The sequence below is a fragment of the Onychomys torridus genome, chromosome 15 (assembly GCF_903995425.1).
Source record: "Onychomys torridus chromosome 15, mOncTor1.1, whole genome shotgun sequence".
In the NCBI taxonomy this organism is placed as follows: domain Eukaryota; kingdom Metazoa; phylum Chordata; class Mammalia; order Rodentia; family Cricetidae; genus Onychomys; species Onychomys torridus.
The window spans coordinates 71,329,768-71,348,997 of record NC_050457.1 but is presented as its reverse complement, the minus strand read 5'-3'; the positions used below and the strand labels follow the sequence as shown (position 1 = coordinate 71,348,997).

The window sequence follows — 19,230 nt, the reverse complement described above, 5'->3', positions numbered from 1 at the left end:
TCATCACCTTCTAGCTTAGGAGTTAACCCTCGTGGTTTGCTCCCCTAAAAATATGGCAAATGGATATTACACATATCTCTGAATTTGGACGTGTCAAATATGTACATGTATCTGTTGATACCTGTTCTGGAATCATTCATGCCACCCCAATGGCAAGAGAAAAAGCCTCTCATGTCATTGCTCATTGCTTAGAGCTTGGGCAGCATGGGGTAAGCCTCAACAGTTAAGACAGACAATGGTCCTGCATATACTGGACAGAAGTTCACTTCCTTCTGTCAACAGATGAATGTGCAACTTGTACATGGCCTACCATATAAATCCACAAGGTCAAGGCATTGTGGAGCGTGCTCATCGCTCCTTGAAGGAATTGCTTCAAAACAAAAAAGGGGGAATAGGCTATGGCCGTACCCCTAAGGACAGACTTTCTCTTGCATTATTTACTCTGAATTTTTTGAATTTGGATGCTTCCAATTGTTCTGCTGCAGATTTATTAAAAAGTTGTCTAGTTATCTTTTAGGTAATTGGACTGGAGAGTTCGATAACCTGATGGACCAGCTGAGAGTGGCTATTGTCACGGTGAATTCGACTCGAGTGGATACCGGACTGGTGGAGGGATTGTCTTCCTGGATTGCTACAGCCATGGGCCACATGAAGGAGTGGGCGGGAATAGGAGCCCTAGTAGGTTTACTGGTGCTCACCTCCCTAGTATGCTTGTGGTGCATTTGTCACATTAGGATCTCACAGCGTCGCCATGCAGCCATGATTGTCCAAGCCTTTATGGCCATTGATGCAGGACAGTCTCCCCAAGCCTGGTTGGGCTACTTTAAGAGATATTTAGGCACAGGATGCGAGGCCTGCACACTGCACTTGAGGTTTATGATACGCTGACCTCAAGAAGAGCAAGTCTGATTGCATGTGGGTTGGTACCCTAACTCCCACCTCTGTGAAAAGGGTATCGGACGGGTCTAGTGTTCTCTGGGTGGATGACGCCTGGACAAAACATTAGTAACATGTTCCATTTTAACAGAGATCAGACCTCTACTCTTGGCCTGTTGCTTTGTAAAACAAAAAGGGGGAAACTGTAGAGAGCCGCGTGTAGCCGCACCCTAAAGATGGCTCTGGCTTCTACCCTCTGCCTTCCCGATGGCAAAATACTCCTTATGGTAAACAGCTCCTTATTTGGCTGTGGCTGGATTCCTGTGTTGCTGGCATATGCGTGAAACCTGTGGACAGTGCCCACGTGGCTGCTTGGGGTTGGCAGCCCAGCCCTACTTAGGTGCTGGAAGGCTTGCCCAGCGAGAGAGACACAAATGTAACTAATCAAAGGTCTGATTAAACTGTAATGAGAAGGATCCAGGTTGTCGCGTCTTCCTTGGCTGGTCGAGGCGGGCGCGACAGAGCTGGACCCCCACAGCTCAAATAGCCCACAGTACTACCTCCCATGCTTCTATGAGAATGACCCTTATAATTCTTATAGTGTCCAGTCACTTTTCTAGTCCAAAGTCTCAATGTTTTCCATATTCTTCCAAATAAAAGCATAGCTAGGCCTATCACAGCAATACTTCACTCCTTGGTATGAACTTCTGCCTTAGTCAGTATTCTAGGGCTGTGAGAGATACCACAATTGTCACAACTGTTACAAAAGAATGCATTTAATTGGGCCTTGCTTACAGTTTGATGATCATTTTGGTAGGGGGGCCTGGTGGCATGCAGATAGACATGGTGCTTTAGAGCTCTACACCTGGATCTGTAGCCAAAACAAAGAGCAGACCCAAGGGCTTGCATTTGCTTTTGAAAGCTCAAACCCCACCACAGTCCCACAGTGACATACTTCCTTCAACAAATCTACACCTCTTAATCCTTTTCCAATAGTGCCACTTGCTGCTGCTGCTGAATTCAAATATATGAGCCTATGGAGGCAATTCTTATTCAAACTACCACACAGGTAAGAGAGTTAGAACAAAAGAATCTTGAAGCAGCTGGTCATGTTCCATCCACAGTAAGGAGGAAGCAAAGGGAGATAGATGAATGGTGGTTCTCAGGGTGCTCTCTCTTTCTTATAAAACAGATGCTTCCACCCATATTCAACAGGTCTTCTGACCTGAAACTAATGAAGATAACCCCTGCAAAGGAATGACCAGAGGCTTGCCTTTCACTTGATTCTGCATCTCATTTTGTTAACTGAGATTTATGCATTACTCTACCCCTTGTCTACATGAAACACAAACACATTTAAGAAAATATTTAAGTTTCTTATGTGTTAGTGTGCACACATATATATGTATGTATGTGGGCCCAAGCAAGAGTCAGAGGACAACCTTCAGGGGCAATTCCCTCTTTCTGTTTTGTGGGTACTGGGGATACAAATGAAGTTGTGGGTCTTGTTGGCAATCAAGTTTCCTCCCAAAGAGATCATGCTAGCTCCAGCTACACAACTTTAAATGATAACATTCCTTCCTTTGTTCCCAATCTTACATTCATCTCATAAGTAAAATAGAATCCAAATTAAAAAGTTCACAATGTACTTCACAGTTTGAAGGATTTAAAAGTCTCCAGTACATATCTAATGTGAGGCTCAAGGCAAACTTCTACCAATAAGCTCCCATAACCTAAAAACCAAGTGTCTATTTCTACCATACACTGACACAGGACAAATATCCAATTCTAATTCAGAATAATTAAAACACACTACAGAAGGGTTAGCCCCAAATCCAGAAGGGCAAATTCACCATCTGATATCTCCACTTTTGATCTGGGACTTCTGCAGCACTGGTATTGGCTTCAAAGGACTTAATGTGTCCCCGCCCCTCCAGCTTCACCAGAAAGACACATAATCTATATCCTAGGTATGTGCTCCTCATTGCTTGTAGTTGTCCTCAGATCCTGTAATTCCTGCCATCATACAACTGGCATCTCTAACACCTTGAGCAACATAATTTGTTTTTTGTAACAAATTGTTAACATCAATCTTGAGTGAACTCCATGATTCTGACACATATTACTTGTTTATTTTTAGCACATCAAACAATGATGTAACATTAATTCTAAGCAGTACCTCCAAAGTTTCAACACTCTGAATGAACAGGATTGCTCTGCTACACTAAGTCTCCTCTACTCATTAGGGAGGTTGAAATACTTTGCTATATTCTTTGCCTTACACAAAATGCTTTCTGCTATAACCTCATTTACTCTTATGAAGCTCATATGTTGGACAAAGTTACTACTAGAGTCATATATAGATTTCTACATAATATGAATTCACTTGAGGTTAAACAAAATCAAGTTTAAACTAAAAGTGTTCCACAATATTTGTATCTGTAGGTTTTTACAATGAAAGAAATTTTCTGCTACAAAGGTGTGTCAAATAACCTATTGTTTGAGTTTAGAGTAGTTTCTTTTAAATATGATTTTTCTCATGTTCCATGTGTTTAGATTTGAGTTTCATTGCTTTTGCAGGAGTCCTCTGCGCTAAGGTGTTCAATTGACAATAAAAATCAGTAAAGTCTTTATAATATTCTTTGTAACAGTGGGGCTTTTTTTTTTTCAGTGTGAATGCTCTAGTGAAAGTTAAGCCTGAACAAACATCAGAACCTTGTGACATTGCCTCAAGTATGAAGGTTCTGATGATACCTAAAGTATAACGAAGAGTGGGAAGTCTTGCCACATTCTTTATTCAATTCTGTTGGTGTGATAAAAGTCATGGAAAGCAACTACATAGGAGAGAAAACGGGTTATTTCAGTTCACAGGCTACATTTCATCATTCATGGAACCCAGGGCAGAACACAGCTGAAATCTAGAGCAGCGGGTGAAACAGAAACCATGATGAAATGCTGCTTTCTGTTACCATCACTTTGTCTTGGGATCAGTTAGCAATTTCATACACCTTGGATCACCTGTTCAAGAGCGGCACATCCAAGGTGCATTGGCATCTCCCAGTGGTGTAGATTCATCTATATCAGTTAGAATTCATGACAGAGCCCCACAGACATGCCCATGGGTCAATGAGATCCAGTCATGTACTCACTTGAGACACCATTACATATTATTTATCTGTGTGAAGGTTATCAGAAGCAAAATAGGGCATAAGTATTTGCAAAACTATTTATCAATATATGTTCTTTGGTTTTGTTAATGATTAGGAATATTATTGAAGACTATTCTGAATTATTTGGGCTAATCAAGTTTCTCACTTAGAGAACACTTCTGATATGATAGCCAGGTGAAGACCTTGCCACAATCTTAGCATTATAGTGCACTTTACCAACATGAACACTATGATGTGGGTACAGGCATGAAGAACATCTAAACAACTGCCCATAGACCATCCATTTGCAGAGACTCATCTGTGATTTCCTTGATGTGCAGTAAGAAACGAATGATAAAACCTCAATACTCTTCACGTTTGTATGATTGTTGCTCACTATGAGTACTTTCCTTTTTTTTTTTTTAAGGTTTGAGGAGCTTTTAAAGGCATTTTCACACTCTTCACAGTTGTGTTGTTTCTCTCTAGGACATTCTATGGAGGTCAAAGATGTTGGTTGAAAGATAAAATTCACTGTGTTCTTCATGTATGTATGACTGCCCTCTGCTGTTAATTCTTTGGTGTGGGTAAGGGCTGAATGATCCCAAGGGTTTCTACTACATTCCCCACACTTAGAAGGCTTCTACTCAGAATGATTTTTTAAATATTTTATGGTCTGATGAAGTGTAAACATTTTATGAACATTTTAAGATTTGTATTATTTCACTCCAGTATGAACTACCATGTGCTGAGAAAGCTTATTAAAGGGTTTGCAACATTTTTCACACTTGTGGCATTAATGTCCAGTATGAATTATCAGGTATCTCAAAAGTTCTTAGTGAGTACACACTAAGATCTAGGCACATTCTCCAGACTTGTGTGTTGTGGGATGATTTGTATGTTAAATGTATTGCTCTGATTGGTTAATAAATAAAACACTGATTGGTCAGTAGCCAGGCAGGAAGTATAGGCGGGACAAGGAGAGAGGAGAATGCGGGGGGGGGGGGGGGGGAGTAGAAAGCTGAGGCAGAGAGGTAGTAAGGTAGTAAGCCACCAGCCATGTGGCAAAGAATAGACTAATAGAAATGGATTAATTTAAGATAGAAGAACTAGATAACAAGAAGCCTGTAACGGCCATACAGTTTATAAGTAATATAATTCTCTGGGTGTTTACTTGGTTGGGTCTGAGCAGCTTTGGGACTGGCGGGTGAGAGATTTGTCCTGACCCTGGGCCAGGCAGGACCCAAAAAAACTCTAGCTACAAATGGCGCCCAAAGTGAAGTTTCTGTCACAAATGAATTTTTTGATGTTCCTTAAGTCCAGAGGACTGGTAATAGCTTTTGCCACATTCTTCACACTTGTAACGTTTCTCTCCAGTATGAATTATCCGGTGTTTAGAACGTGCTGTAGAACTTCTAAAGTCTTTGCCACACTCTTTACACCTGTAGGGTTTCTCTCCAGAATGAATTCTTTGGTGATCCTTAAAGTTTTTAGTATTATTGAGCACTTTGCCACATTCTTTACATTTGAAAGGGTTCTCCACATTGTGAGTAAATTTGTGCTGACATAAGTATGATTTTGTAGAGAAGGCTTTTCCACATTCTTCACACTTGTAGGGTTTCTCTCCAGAATGGGTTATCAAGTGAGTAGAAAGAATCCGGGAAGTCCTAAAAGCCTCGCCACATACTTCACAATTGTAGGGCTTCTCACCTGTATGAATTCTCTTGTGTTCAGAAAGTGATGAAGGACAATGGAAGGCCAGGCCACATACTTTACATTTGTGGTGTTTCTCTCCTGTATGAATTCTCTTGTGTTTAGAAAGTAATGATGGGCAATGGAAGGCCTTGCCACATAATTCACACTTGTAGAGTTTTTCTCCTGTATGAATTCTGTTGTGTTTAGAAAGTAACGATGGACAGCGGAAGGCCTTGCCACATACTTCACACTTAAAGGGTTTTTCTCCCGTATGAATTCTGTTATGTACAGAAAGCACAGATGGGGCACGGAAAGCCTTGCCACATACTTCACACATGTAGGGTTTCACTCCTGTATGAATTCTCTTGTGTTTAGAGAGTAATGATGGACAATGGAAATCCTTGCCACATACTTCACACCTGTAGGGTTTTTCTCCAGTATGAATTCTCTTGTGTACAGAAAGTAATGATGGAAAACGAAAGGCGTTTCCACATACTTCACACTTGTATGGTTTCTCTCCTGTGTGAATTCTCTTATGCTTAGAAAGTATTGATGGATAATGGAAGGCCTTGCCACATACTTCACACATGTAGGGTTTCACACCTGTGTGAATTTTCTTGTGTACTGAAAGTAGTGATGGATCACGGAAGGCCTTGCCACACACTTCACACTTGTAGGGTTTTTCTCCAGTATGAATTACTTTGTGTTTAGAAAGTAATGATGGAACACGGAAGGCCTTGCTACATACTTCACACTCATAGGGTTTCTCTCCTGTGTGAATTCTCTTGTGTACAGAAAGTAATGATAGTGCATGGAAAGCCTTGTTACATATTTCACACTTGTAGGGTTTTTCTCCTGTGTGAATTCTCTTGTGTTCAGAAAGTAATGATGGAAAACGGAAGGCCTTGTCACATACTTCACATTTGTAGGGTTTCTGTCCAATATAACTTTTCTTGTGTTCAGAAAGTACTGATGAAAAATGAAAGGCCTTTCCACTTACTTGACATCTGAAGGGTTTTTCCCTAGTATGAATTCTCTTGTGTTTATTAAGTAATGATGAACCATGGAAGGCCTTAGCACATAATTCACACTTGTATGGTTTCTCTCCTGTATGAATTCTCTTGTGATCCCTTAGTAATGATGGGACACGGAAGGCCTTATCACATTGTTCACACTTGTAGGGTTTCAATCTTAAATGAATTCTTTGATGCTTACTAAATTTTGATTTCCAATCAAAGGCTTTGCCACATTCTTTGCATGTGTAGCATTTTTTACCTGGTGAGTAAAAGTTGAGAAATGAATGAAAGCAGAGAAACATTCTTTATGATTACAGTGCTTATTTTTAAAAATAGAAACATTTTTATAGACTTGCATTTTCCTATATAAAAATGAGCTACATCCAACTTTCTATACCTGTATTTAACAAAGCCTAATTTAAAACACACAATTAGTGGGAATCATGAAACCTTCCATTGAAGGAAGAAGATCATGAGAACATGTAACATGAAAACAAGGGATATTAATGAAAGTCAATTATGTAAGGAAGGAATAACATCAACAATTAAGAAAATTCTTAACATAATTATGCTAATAGAAATTAGCCTCTTAAACAAATATAGAAATTTTATAACTACATAAAAACAAAGTATAAAAGTAGTCAAACTTCAAAAATACCTGAACACACAACACACACACACACACACACACACACACACACATATATTTAGAGAGAGTTGGTTTTTCAAGTTATCAAAGTTGGGGTGCAGAAGAAGACAACTGTTCATAATACCATTAAATAATACACTTCGAGATTCAAGACAGGAAATTTTGTATCTTAGGAAGAAAATAAATAAATACCCATGTTAAAGTTTCCATAGAAATACCAGACTTTGGCTGTCACTGTAAACCCAACTAACCTCAGTGTAGGAAAAATGAAGCTTATGAGACTCAGATTATCCTAAACATCTGACAGATAGCCCCCTTTGACAGAAGGAGATCCTTTAAAAATGATTTCCAGAACATTGTGTATTAATGCTCAAGAGAAAGTCTGATTTTCTGTTGTATCTCTGAACTTCCACTCTGTCCTCTGTCCCCTCATCTTTTACAAACCTGCTTGCATGGCATCTCCTGCTTGTCTCTTCACATCACAAGGCTCTTGTCTTTGCTCCAGAAATGTAACCAGGTATGGCTTACAGGAAGCAAGACCTATTTTTGGAAAAGAGAACAACATTGTTAGTGTGTTCTTCTGGGGAATAACATGTCTTCCCCAGGGCTGTGTGCATAGGAAATATGATAAAGGATCATAGAGGATTAGCTCTTCATGTGTTACCTGACAGCCACATCAGAATGCTTAGGAGGAATTTAGGATGTGCAGATCCTGAGCGTCATGTCCTTCAGTTACAAGGAAAAATAATAAAACTAAAGTGTGTGACAGTCTCTTTAATGTGTACATACTCTGCTCATGCTACTTACTTTCTAATATTAGCACTAATATAAAGGATAATTTAAAAGGTGGAGGGGTGTTATGAATACAAGAAGAAATGAAATAGTTCTGAGGTATATAAGTAATTTTAATTAACCTTAAAAGTAGCACTATGAACATCGTTGTTGGAATCACAAGCTCCAAATGAGATATTGTACAAAACGAGCAAGTTTCATGCTGAAGACATCATGGAAATGATCCTCACCCAGGAACACAAGGTTGTTGTAATTCTCCAACATCACATCTCTGTACAATTTCCATTGGGCAGGGCCCAGGCAATCCCACTCCTCTGCAGAGAAATAAATAACCACATCCCAGAATGACAGTATATCCTGAAATAAAATATAAAGAATAAGTCCCCCACACTGTGTTGAGTAAAATTGTCAGTAATAGTATAAATAACAAAAGACATCATGTGCTTCTGGATACAAACCTGGATACAAACCCAGAGTGAGAGGAGAGAGTAGAAGTATTTCAGATATAGGTAGAGTAATAACCTTAAAATACTTCTGATGTAGAATGATGATGTTACATAGGGCTCAACATTAGGGAAATTGAATGGCAGAAGAGCCTAGAAACTCCTAGGAATATTACACTTTTAAGAATCATAAAAGAGTTGGGGATTTAGCTCAGTGGTAGAGCACTTGCCTAGCAAGCTCAAGGCCCTGGGTTCGATCCTCAGCTCTGGCAAAGAAAAAGAAACACTATTTATTTAGCCAGGCAGTGGTAGCACACGCCTTTAATCCCAGCACTCGGGAGGCAGAGCCAGGCAGATCTCTGTGAGTTTGAGGCCAGCCTGGGCTACCAAATGAGTTCTAGGAAAGGCACAAAGCTACACAGAGAAACCCTGTCTCGAAAAACCAAAAAAAAATAAATAAATAAATAAAAAAACCAAAACAAAACAAAACAAAAAAACCCATTTCCCTTTTATATATACATAAAACTAGGAACTGTTGTAGGATGTTTGTACACTGTTTGAAGATATATTGCTGTGACTGGTATAATAAAGAGCTGAACAGCCAACAGCTTGGCAGGAGGTATAGGCGGGACTTCCAGGCAGAGAGAGAAGTGGGAGATGAATCCAGGTATGCAAGAGACATTAGAAGACACAGAGAGAATACAGGAGGTGAGAGATGGAAGAAAGGTAAATGCCACGAGATAGAAGGTAGATTAACATAAATGAATTAATTTAAGTTATAAGAGCTGATTAGATAAGCCTAAGCTATAAGGGGATTTTCATAATTAATAATAAGTCTCCATGTTGTTATTTGTGAGCTGGCAGTCCCAACCAAAAAAAAAATTACTGCCACAGGATGCTATGAAGGTGAAACCTGGATTGCCTTGGAGGCCCCAAGGTGTCGGAGATGTCAGAGGCATGGGATACCTGCTGAGGAAAGCTGCTAACAGGGAGTGGAAACAGCCCAAGATAAAGAAGTATGTTGTAGTCAATAAAGCTGAAAAGAAATGGAGATCTGAAGAGTGTTTTGATATCAGACATAGAGATGCAAAGTTGGGAGTTTGTCCAGCCGGCTTTTGGTCTTGTTTTGGTCCACTATTTCCTTACTTTGCTACCTTCCCTAGGTTTTAGAATGGTAATGTGTATCCTGTGCCATTATATGTTGGAAGTATGTGATCTGCTTTTGGTTTTGATTTTTATAGGGGATTACATTAAGAGATTGCATTAATCTCAGAAGAGACTTTGAACTTTGACTTTAAAATAAATGAGACTGTTATAGACTATGGGGACTTTTGAAGTTGGACTGAATGTATTTTTGCAATATGATATGGCTACAAGCCTTTGGGTGCTAAGGCATGGAATGTGGTAGCTTGAAAGAAAATGCCCCAAAGGGAGTAGAACTATTAGAAGGTGTGGTCTTGTTACTGTAGGTGTGGTATTGTTTGAAGTCTATCACTGTGGAGTCTAGCTTTGAGGTCTTATAAATGCTCAAGCCATACCCAGTGAGACAGACTACTTCCTGCTGCCTGAAGACGTAGGGTTCCAAGCTACTTCTCCAGCACCACATTTGCCTGCATGTCGCCAAGTCACATCATGATGATAATGGACTAAACCTTTGAAAATGTAAGCCACCCCATTTAATGTTTTTTTCTTTATAAGAATTGCCACATTCATGGTATCTCTTCACAGCAATAGAAACCATAACTAGCCAGGTGGTGGTGGCACACACCATTAATTCCAGCACTTGGGAGGCAGAGGCAGGTGGACCTCTATGAATTTGAAGCCAGCCTGGTCTACAAAGCTAGTTCCAAGACAGCTAGGGCTGTTACACAGAGAAACCCTGTCTTGAAAAAAACAAGAAAGAAAACAAAACAAACAAACAAAAAAAAAACAAACAAAAAAGAAGAAAAAGAGTATAACTAAGACAGCCCCCTTAGGGAGTGGTACAATTAGGAGGTGTGGCCTTGTTGGAGGAAGTGTGCCACCGTGGGGATGGGCTTTGTGGTCTCCTATGCTCAAAATACACCCAATGTGACACAGTTTCTTTTGGTGCCTGAGGATGAAGATAGAGAACTCTCAGCTCCTTCTCCAGTACCATGTTTGCCTGCATGCCACCTTCCATGACAATAATGAACTAAACCTCTGAAGATGTAAGCCAGCCCCAGCTAAATGTTTTCCTTTATAAGAGTTGCCATGATCAGCCGGGCGGTGGTGGTGCACGCCTTTAATCCCAGCACTTGGGAGGCAGAGCCAGGTGGATCTCTGTGAGTTCGAGGCCAGACTGGGCTACCAAGTGAGTTCCAGGAAAAGGTGCAAAGCTACACAGAGAAACCCTGTCTCAAAAAAACAAAAAACAAAAACAAAAAAAAAGAGTTGCCATGATCATGGTATCTCTTCACAGCAATAAAACCCTAACTAAGACAAAGCCAAAATTCCTGACGCAGAAAGGCCAGTGAAAACACAACATCAAAAATAAGCAACACAATGTCAATTAACAATCACATATCAGAACAACTAATGCCTTCCATTGTGCCATCAAAAGACAAAGGCTGGATGAATGAATCAAGAAACAAAATCCATCTTTCTGCTGTCCTCAAGAAACACATTTAAGTGATGTTCTTTTTTAAAAAATTTATTGAAGTTTGTTTTATGTGCATTGGTGTGAAAGTGTTAGATCTCCTAGAACTGAAGTTACAGACAGTTGTGAGCTGCCACATAATTGCTGGTGATGTCTTTTAAGTTTTCCAATGGAATAGAACAGGTTTTCAAAATATTCTCTTATTATAGCCTGAATTTCTTTAGTGTCTGTTTTAAGGTCTCCATATTCATGTCTGATTCTGTTAATTTGGTCCTCTTTCTTTTGGTTAGTTGCAACAAGAGTCACTCAATCTTAATTATCTTAATGAATCTGATGTGAATTTCTTGATCATTTGAGTCTCTTTGATTTAATTTCAATAATTTCTCTTCTGATTTTCTTGTTTCTTGTCATCAACTATGTTTGGATTATGTTTGTTCTTGTTTTTCCCAACTATTTTTATTGTATAATTCAATCATTTTCTTGGTGCTCTTCCTCATATTTTCATGTAGGCAATTAGCGCTACAATCATTGCCCATAGGATTGATTTCAACAGGTTCCAGATGGTTAGTCTTATTGTGATTTAATTTTCATCCATACATATTTTTATATATAAATGAACAAAATTAAAGAAGAACTTAACAGCCTAAATGGACCCAAAACAAATGGGGAGATTGAAATTGTAATAAAAAGTCTTCCAGATTAAAAAAACAATTCCATGCCCTGATGGATTCACAACAGAATTCTCACAGACATTCAAAGATTTATAGCTAATCATTCTCCAAAAATTAAAAAAGAAACAGAAGGAACACTCTCAAACAACTTCTATGAAGCCTGTATCATTCTTAATAACAAAATTATTAAAATAACAAAATTGTCATCATGTAAAGACAAAATTACAACAAAGGAACACTAGGAGATAATAACAAAAATGAACACAGATTCAAAATGCTAAAAACCAAAAACTTGTAAAGAGAACACAGGCACACATCAAAAAGATCATCTAACATGATCAAGTTGGCTTACCCCTTAAATGCAGGAATGTTTCAAAGATACACAAGTGAAGAAATGTAATAAACCATTTTTGTCTAAAGACAAAAAAAATCACACAATCATCCCAACAGATACAGAAAATGTCTTCAACAAACTCTAAAATGCTTTCATGATAAAAGTGCTAGAGAATGGAGAACTAGAGGGCACATACCTCAACATAATAAAATCAATATATGAGAGAAAATCCATCCAAAATCATCCTAAATGAGGAAAACATGAATTGATCAACTGAAGTAAGTAGGGAGACACGGCTATACACTATCCAAATCCTTTGCAATATTGTGCTAGAAGCACGAGCTGGCTCAATAAGTCAAGAGGGCAAAAGTATGCCTATTTGTGGATGACATGATATTATATATACATAATATATATATATATATATATATATATATATATATTATATATATATATATAAAATCTCAAAAGTTCTACTAGAAAACTTCTAGAAATACATACAAATTCAGCAATGTGGCAGAATAAAGAATCAACTTACAGCAATTTAAAGTTTTTCTATACATAAACAACAAACATACAGAGAAAGAGATCATGAGCATAGACCCGTTCACAAAAGCCTCAAAGAACAGCCTTCCAAATTAATCGTTTATTTTCTCCAACATAGTCAAAAACAAAAACAAACCTTGGGTAAATTATTCTAGAACTATTCAGGGAGCATCAGTGGACCACGTTTGGTGACAGAGTATGCTTAAGGGAGTTTAGACACTGTCAATAAAGTGAAGAAACAGAAGAAAAGCATATGACCAGAGAGAAGAATGCACAGAGCCTGCCAGATCAGCAGGGCCATTTCTCCCTCTCTCTTTCAGAGATATTCAACGTCCCTCCTGTCAATCATGAGGTCCATTTCTCTCATCACACTAAGTCCTCTCTCACATCTGAGGAGTCCAAATATCTGACATCACACAGTCTCAAATGGAATTGGATGCAGTATTACTCTCTAGTCTATTTGACTCTGCGGTGTAAAATCTGTAATTCAGTGGATTGTACAAAGACGGGTTAAACCAATTACAAGATTATTCTGTGGCTATACAGGTGTATTAATGTGACGACGATTCAGGTCACAGGATTGCATAATAGAGATTCCTATTCCACCAGAGGAATCCATAAATCTAACAATTCACTCCAAAGGAAAAGGAACTAATATCTCATACAAGATCGCCCTCATTGGACTCTGTCCCTGGAAACTAGGAACTCTAGAAACCTCTGCATGATCACACCAAGCATACTGGACCAGCCATAAAGTAGAGCAGGCGCTAGATGTCCACGTGTTCTACAAGTCCTGAGAAATCTCACTACATCCATGTGAGCGAGGGTCAGTTAGGGAGAGCATTTTCCCCAGAAAAGCAAGATAGTGAGCTCCCATTACCTCCTCAGACACCAGCAACCTACTCCACCCCTTGACTACAGGAGCACAGGTGGACTCAGGCGGCAGGGCGTCCTAAGAGACTGGACACTCACAGCATATGGCTTTGGCATGATGCCCTCTCCCATGTCAAACCTGCACCCAGGTACAGTGTCCCAGCCTAGGTCAGCACAGCACCTCCAGGTCAGCTCTTGCCTCTCAACCAGCCCAAGTCAGCTCCCTCCCTCCACGCTGGACCCGCCACCGTGCACAGTCCCTCAGATCTGCAGGACGGAGCTGCACCCTGCACCAACCTCCATGTCAGAGATCCAAGCCCAGTGCTGAGCAGGACGCTCGCCTAACTTTAGGGAGAAGCTAAGTTTGAAGACTGATGCGGAAGTTCGGTGTCCAAAGACCCTTCTTGTGATGTCATCGTAGTCAGAACTACATTTCCCACAAGTCAGAGCGAAGGACTTCCGGGAACACAGGAAAAGTGGTTTGTGCAGTGCCTGGGTTCCTGTCCAGCTGTGTTCAGGTGAAGTTGGAAGGAAACAAGCATGAGCACAGGTAGGGCTCCAGGGGATTCGGGCTGTTGCAGTCCTGCGATCCCAGCACCCAATGCCTATGAGCTGAGCCTTTCACAGTAATGGGTTTTTTAAATCACGTTTTCTTGTTATTTCTGCTAAAACGCTGTGATTTTAAAGCTCAGTTCTACTTATTGTGGGATCTTAACTACTGCATGAAAACTCACATTTATCTGTTTTACTTAAAAATAAAGAAGCAGGAAGCTAACGTAGGACTGAGCATCATCTCTTCAAGATGCTTCTTGAAACCATCCTTGGTGACCCTGCCTGTCATCCAGAGTCTCAGGCGCTAAAGACAGAAGAATCAGAAAACAAGGCTAACAAAGACAATTTATAGACAATTTATATCTAAATACAATGTAGAGAATGGAAAGGGGGGCTAGCTTACGTTAAAGCACTTGGCTATGATGAAGGTGGCTTTGGTTTAATACACAGTAACACAAAGAAATAACCCTTGTTCTCCTGTGCTGACACACAGTGTGAGTCACATATGGTCAGACTTCACAGCTCGAGTAGGGTTCATATGAACACGGGAATCCATATAGTGAAGGGCGTGGGTCAGGGCCACAGAGATGTTTAAAATCATAGAACCCAGTGAAAACTATGGAACTGTGACATTTACTTTCAATGAACTTTCAGAATCCATCTGAGGATCTTTCCATCTGTCTATAAATTCTTTGTCCACACTTTAACCATTTAGCCTGTGCAATAAACATAAATTTTGTGTCTACAACCTCATCACCCACTTCTCCCTGGCTGTTCACAAACTCAGGCAAGTACTCACCACCAGGTGTTCTCTGAGCACTTGCTCTCCTCCTTTGCACCTCTCCCAAGGGGAGGGGCACAGCTCCTGGGATCACACTGGAGTGTGCACTGACTCCTGGTCCATCCTGCATTGTAGGGTTTCCCTCTGCGTTACGTTTGCCATTCCTTATTGAATTTCCCCTCTCTCCTCGATCCTGACATTGTTCATATTGGATATCATCTTGAACATCAACGGTATAGGTCTTGACCTTCCTTCCTTTGTGCTAAGTAGAACACTGAGATGATTCCTCCTAGAATACAAAGGCATCAGAAACATGTTCTTAGGACCCTTGATTGTGCTCACGGTAGTGAAGAAGCTACATTGGAACCATGGAGTACTGATAATACACATCTCTTCTTAGTAATGTTTATTCCTGTGCGGTCCATGCTTTGAGACAACGATACCAACTCCATCACAAGGAAGATTTCATGTTTCCGTATTGGATACCAATTAACAAGGAACTGTCTCTAAATGGATAATGTGCAAAGTTCTTATTCAGTTCTTCTATTCCAGGCAGTGTTTTCAATCCAGTGATGCAGGACACCTCTCTCAACTTAGAGAAACTACTGCACAAGCAGCTTGTCCCCCTGGACCTTTGAGTGTCTAGAATGAGGTCACGACTGCTCTGTCCTCCTATCCAGTGCTTCAGTGAAGGGCATTGTCAGCAACCTTAAGACTCAGCATTTCTGAGCATGTGTGTGTATGTGTGTGTGTGTGTGTACACATGTTTGTGTGTGAGTATGAACACATTTGTGTTTGTGTGTGTGCATGTATGTGTGACTGTATATGTGTATTTGTGTGTGTACGCGCACATGTATGTTTGTGTCTGTTACATGGAAACATGACTGGGGTGGTGCTATTTCATATGAGAAATACTGATCCTTGAGGATGCAGTATTCACTCACAACTCTTCTGCAGTCTCCATTTCTTCCTAGTGGGATTATCTGTGTAATTCAGGAGCAGAAGGAAGAATTACCATGGTACAAATATAAACTGAACATGCAGGATCTAAGGGGGAGTCCCATTCAGCAGGATATTAGTGACCCAGGCATATTTTTGGAAAAGTCTAACAGAGCCATCTTCTCAGGGCTAATATTTTTGTTTACACCATGTTGACAATTTTATCTCTATTATCTTTGACATCATTTTTTATAATATTTTGTTCATTTAATTTTCTCCCAATGAAACAATCTGCATTAAGTGTGCTTTGAACAAATCACTTTAAAACCTACACTAACAGACTAAAGGAATGGTTGAGTACTTAACAGAATTTAGTGTTCTTGCAGAGGATCTGAGTTTGTTTTCCATAATGCACATAAACATATGTAGCATCTGTAAGTAAATTGGTTGCAACAACTCTGGGTTTGGTCCGGGATTTTGGTACCAAAATGTGAACTTTGCAACTCTGGGAAAGGTGTCCTGACTATCTGGGAGTCAGGAAACACCTTGAGCTGCTTAGGACAGCTCTGACAGCTGGAACTGGAAGAGATAGTTCAGTCCTGGAGGGCAAGGTATCCCAGAAACCTTGAGCTGCTCAGAACAACAGCTCTGCCCTGAAGGTGTCCTGGACACCTGGAGCTGTTTAGCACAGTTGTGATGGCTGGAACCGCAAAGAAGCAGCCCAACCCTGGAAGGGAAATTTTTCTAACTCTCAGGAAATTCAGGCCTGAAACTGCTTCAGCGGGAAAGGGTATCCTGGCTGTTCCGGAAAGTCAAGGTATACCTGGTGTGATGGGGGATGGTCTCCCCGCAGGATATAGCAATCCTGCTCCTCTCCTGGAGAGCCACTACAGCTGAGCTTTGCTCAGCCCCCACTTCAGGGGGCTTTCTAGCAGAGCTCCTCGTCTCTGGCCTAAGAGGTTGCTTCTTTTGCTTCACTCTGCAAAAGGGAAAACCCCTGCAGAAATGTAACAATCTCCTCTGGCTCTGGAGAAAAGTGTTACTTTTCAGCTTTCTCTTGCTCTGTCCACTGAGGGACATGTGAGCAAAGATCTTCTGTTCAGCTCCTTGCTCTGCTCTTTCAGCTCTCCCTTGTTTTGTATAGGGATGTCTCAGCAAGGATCTTTTCTACTCCAATCAATGAAGATCTTCACACCCAAAACTCCTTTGAGAAAGAGATTTATTTGGGAAGGAGGAGTCCAGGAGAGTAGCTGCCTCTACCAGGGTGAAGAGAACAGCCTTTTTTTCTGACTAGGCAGTCCCCTTTCCCCACAGCATCAGTTCTAGATGTTCAGAATCCCTCTTCTGACATCCCCAGGATCATGTACAACTGATGGGCGCATGCACACACACACACACACACACACACACACACACACACACACACACACACACACCCTATGCCTACCCACATATTGAGCCACTATCACTTCCCCAGATATATCACATGCCCCTTCATTACTGCATCCCTCAGTGTGGAACATGAGCTTTGTAGACAGTTCAAGACCTTCTCTGAAGACATAGTCAGCTGGTTCAGGAGGCCATATAGCAAATGGTGACTCTATAGAAGGTTCATCACTAAACTATATGTGTTTATAACAAATACAATTATTTCTCTCACTAATTTCCACAAATTAATAATTGTACTATCCACTTATGCCAATGGGAAATGTTTTCCTTTACCTTACTGATCATGTCTTATGTCTATCCTGTTACCACTGTGGTAATTCTTATGATTCCCCTCCCAAGAACAGAATTACTTGGGTGTTCATGCATTTGTGATCCCACGAACATTCTAATTAAAAAAAAAACAAAAAACAAACAAACAAACAAACAAAAAACAGGATAAAGCTTGGATGTTAGAACACCCATCTCAGTTTTGTGGGTTGACAAATGTCAGTAATAGATATATTTTGTTGTAATCAGGCTTACATTTCTTACAGACTATAGGTACCTTGGAACTTACAAGTTCAGGCAAATAAAGATATGTTTCTTTTTATTTTACAACTCTCCATTAGTTGGATTCTCTGTTGCAGTGTGGAAGATGGAATGGTTTATGTGGATTACAGGTCATAGACCACTATTAAGTGTGTACTGGGCAAGAGATCAAGCATTAAACTGGAGGCAGGAACAGAAGTAGAAACCATGAAAGAATGTGCTTTTATGCTTGCCCTCTTCCTATTTCCCTGTTTTCTTGTTATATAATGAAGGGTCACTTTCTCAGACACCAGTTCTCTGGGGCTTGCTGAAGCAATCATTAATCAAAGAATGGGTTCACAGACTTGTCTACAAGCTAATCTGATAGAAGTTAATTCCTTAGTCAAGGTTCCCTCTACACAGATTGCCAGAGCTCCTGCCAACTCAGCAAATACTTACCAGCACACTCTCAATTTGACCATCCAAGCTTTGAACTATATGTAGCCCTCACACGTTTTCAGATGCTAGAGAAGGGCATGGGAGAACAATTGGAAAACCTTGGTTTTGGGGGAAAAAGTCATACATCAGTTCTTTACACTGTACTGATTGATGCTGCATTATTTTCTCCATCAATAACCTTATTGCCATGATCTTGGATGATTCTTAGCAATAGGAAAAGTGAAAAGTGCTAGATGTTGGTCAATGTGATGAAGTGTATCAGTTTCCTGTGATCACGAGTTCAAATTTGGCGCCAGAAGTCTCCAGGTAGGCCACATGCCAATGGACCTCCCCACCCAATTTCTCAGTGCCCCTACCATATCCCTAATTACTCCACTGCTCCTCTTCACCATGTCACAACCTCAAAAATTGCCTTCTAGACCAGAGGTCAATTCAAATACCAGAAGTCAAGTCCAACTTGCTTGAAGATCCTCCATACTCCCTGCTCAACCACAGGCCATAACTTCCACAAGACCATAGATGAAACAGAAACCAAGGAACAAAACACTCATCCAACAAAGACAAATTGAGGTCTCTCTTGTTCAAATCTATCCTTTATCAATTTTGATGGTATCCACAGCTTATCTTCTCCTGTAGAAACAAAAGCAAAACCTCGTCCCCAACGTAACACATATTCTGGTTTCCATTCTGAGGTCAGCACATCCTTGAGGTATATAGGCTGATTTAATTCTGTAGTTTTTTCTATTATCTAATGTCTCTCTGCAGCTGTTATTCTTTTCTCATTAGCATTGAAAAATTCAAAGTTAATAGTGCATTATGCAGTCTATTTCTGGGGGTTTTTGTTACCCCTCTCTGTTTATTTAGCATATCCTTAGAGTTCTGTTT

The 19,230-nt window shown here is 40.2% G+C and overlaps 1 protein-coding gene across 5 annotated transcripts in view; it reads right to left on the bottom strand.

The window, feature by feature from the left end:
- LOC118596388 (zinc finger protein 728-like) overlaps positions 1–19,230 on the bottom strand; it is a 60,784-nt gene that overhangs the window by 813 nt on the left and 40,741 nt on the right. The window contains exons 1-5 of one of the 5 annotated variants that reach the window (XM_036207263.1): positions 13,956–14,070; positions 8,405–8,531; positions 7,827–7,922; positions 5,315–6,992; positions 4,464–4,507 (exon numbers count right to left, since the gene is read on the bottom strand). In XM_036207263.1, the coding sequence (XP_036063156.1) occupies positions 4,464–4,507; positions 5,315–6,992; positions 7,827–7,922; positions 8,405–8,531; positions 13,956–13,961 (1,951 nt within the window). In that variant the 5' untranslated portion in view covers positions 13,962–14,070. The other 4 variants (XM_036207261.1, XM_036207259.1, XM_036207262.1 and 1 more) reach the window with 4 other exon arrangements.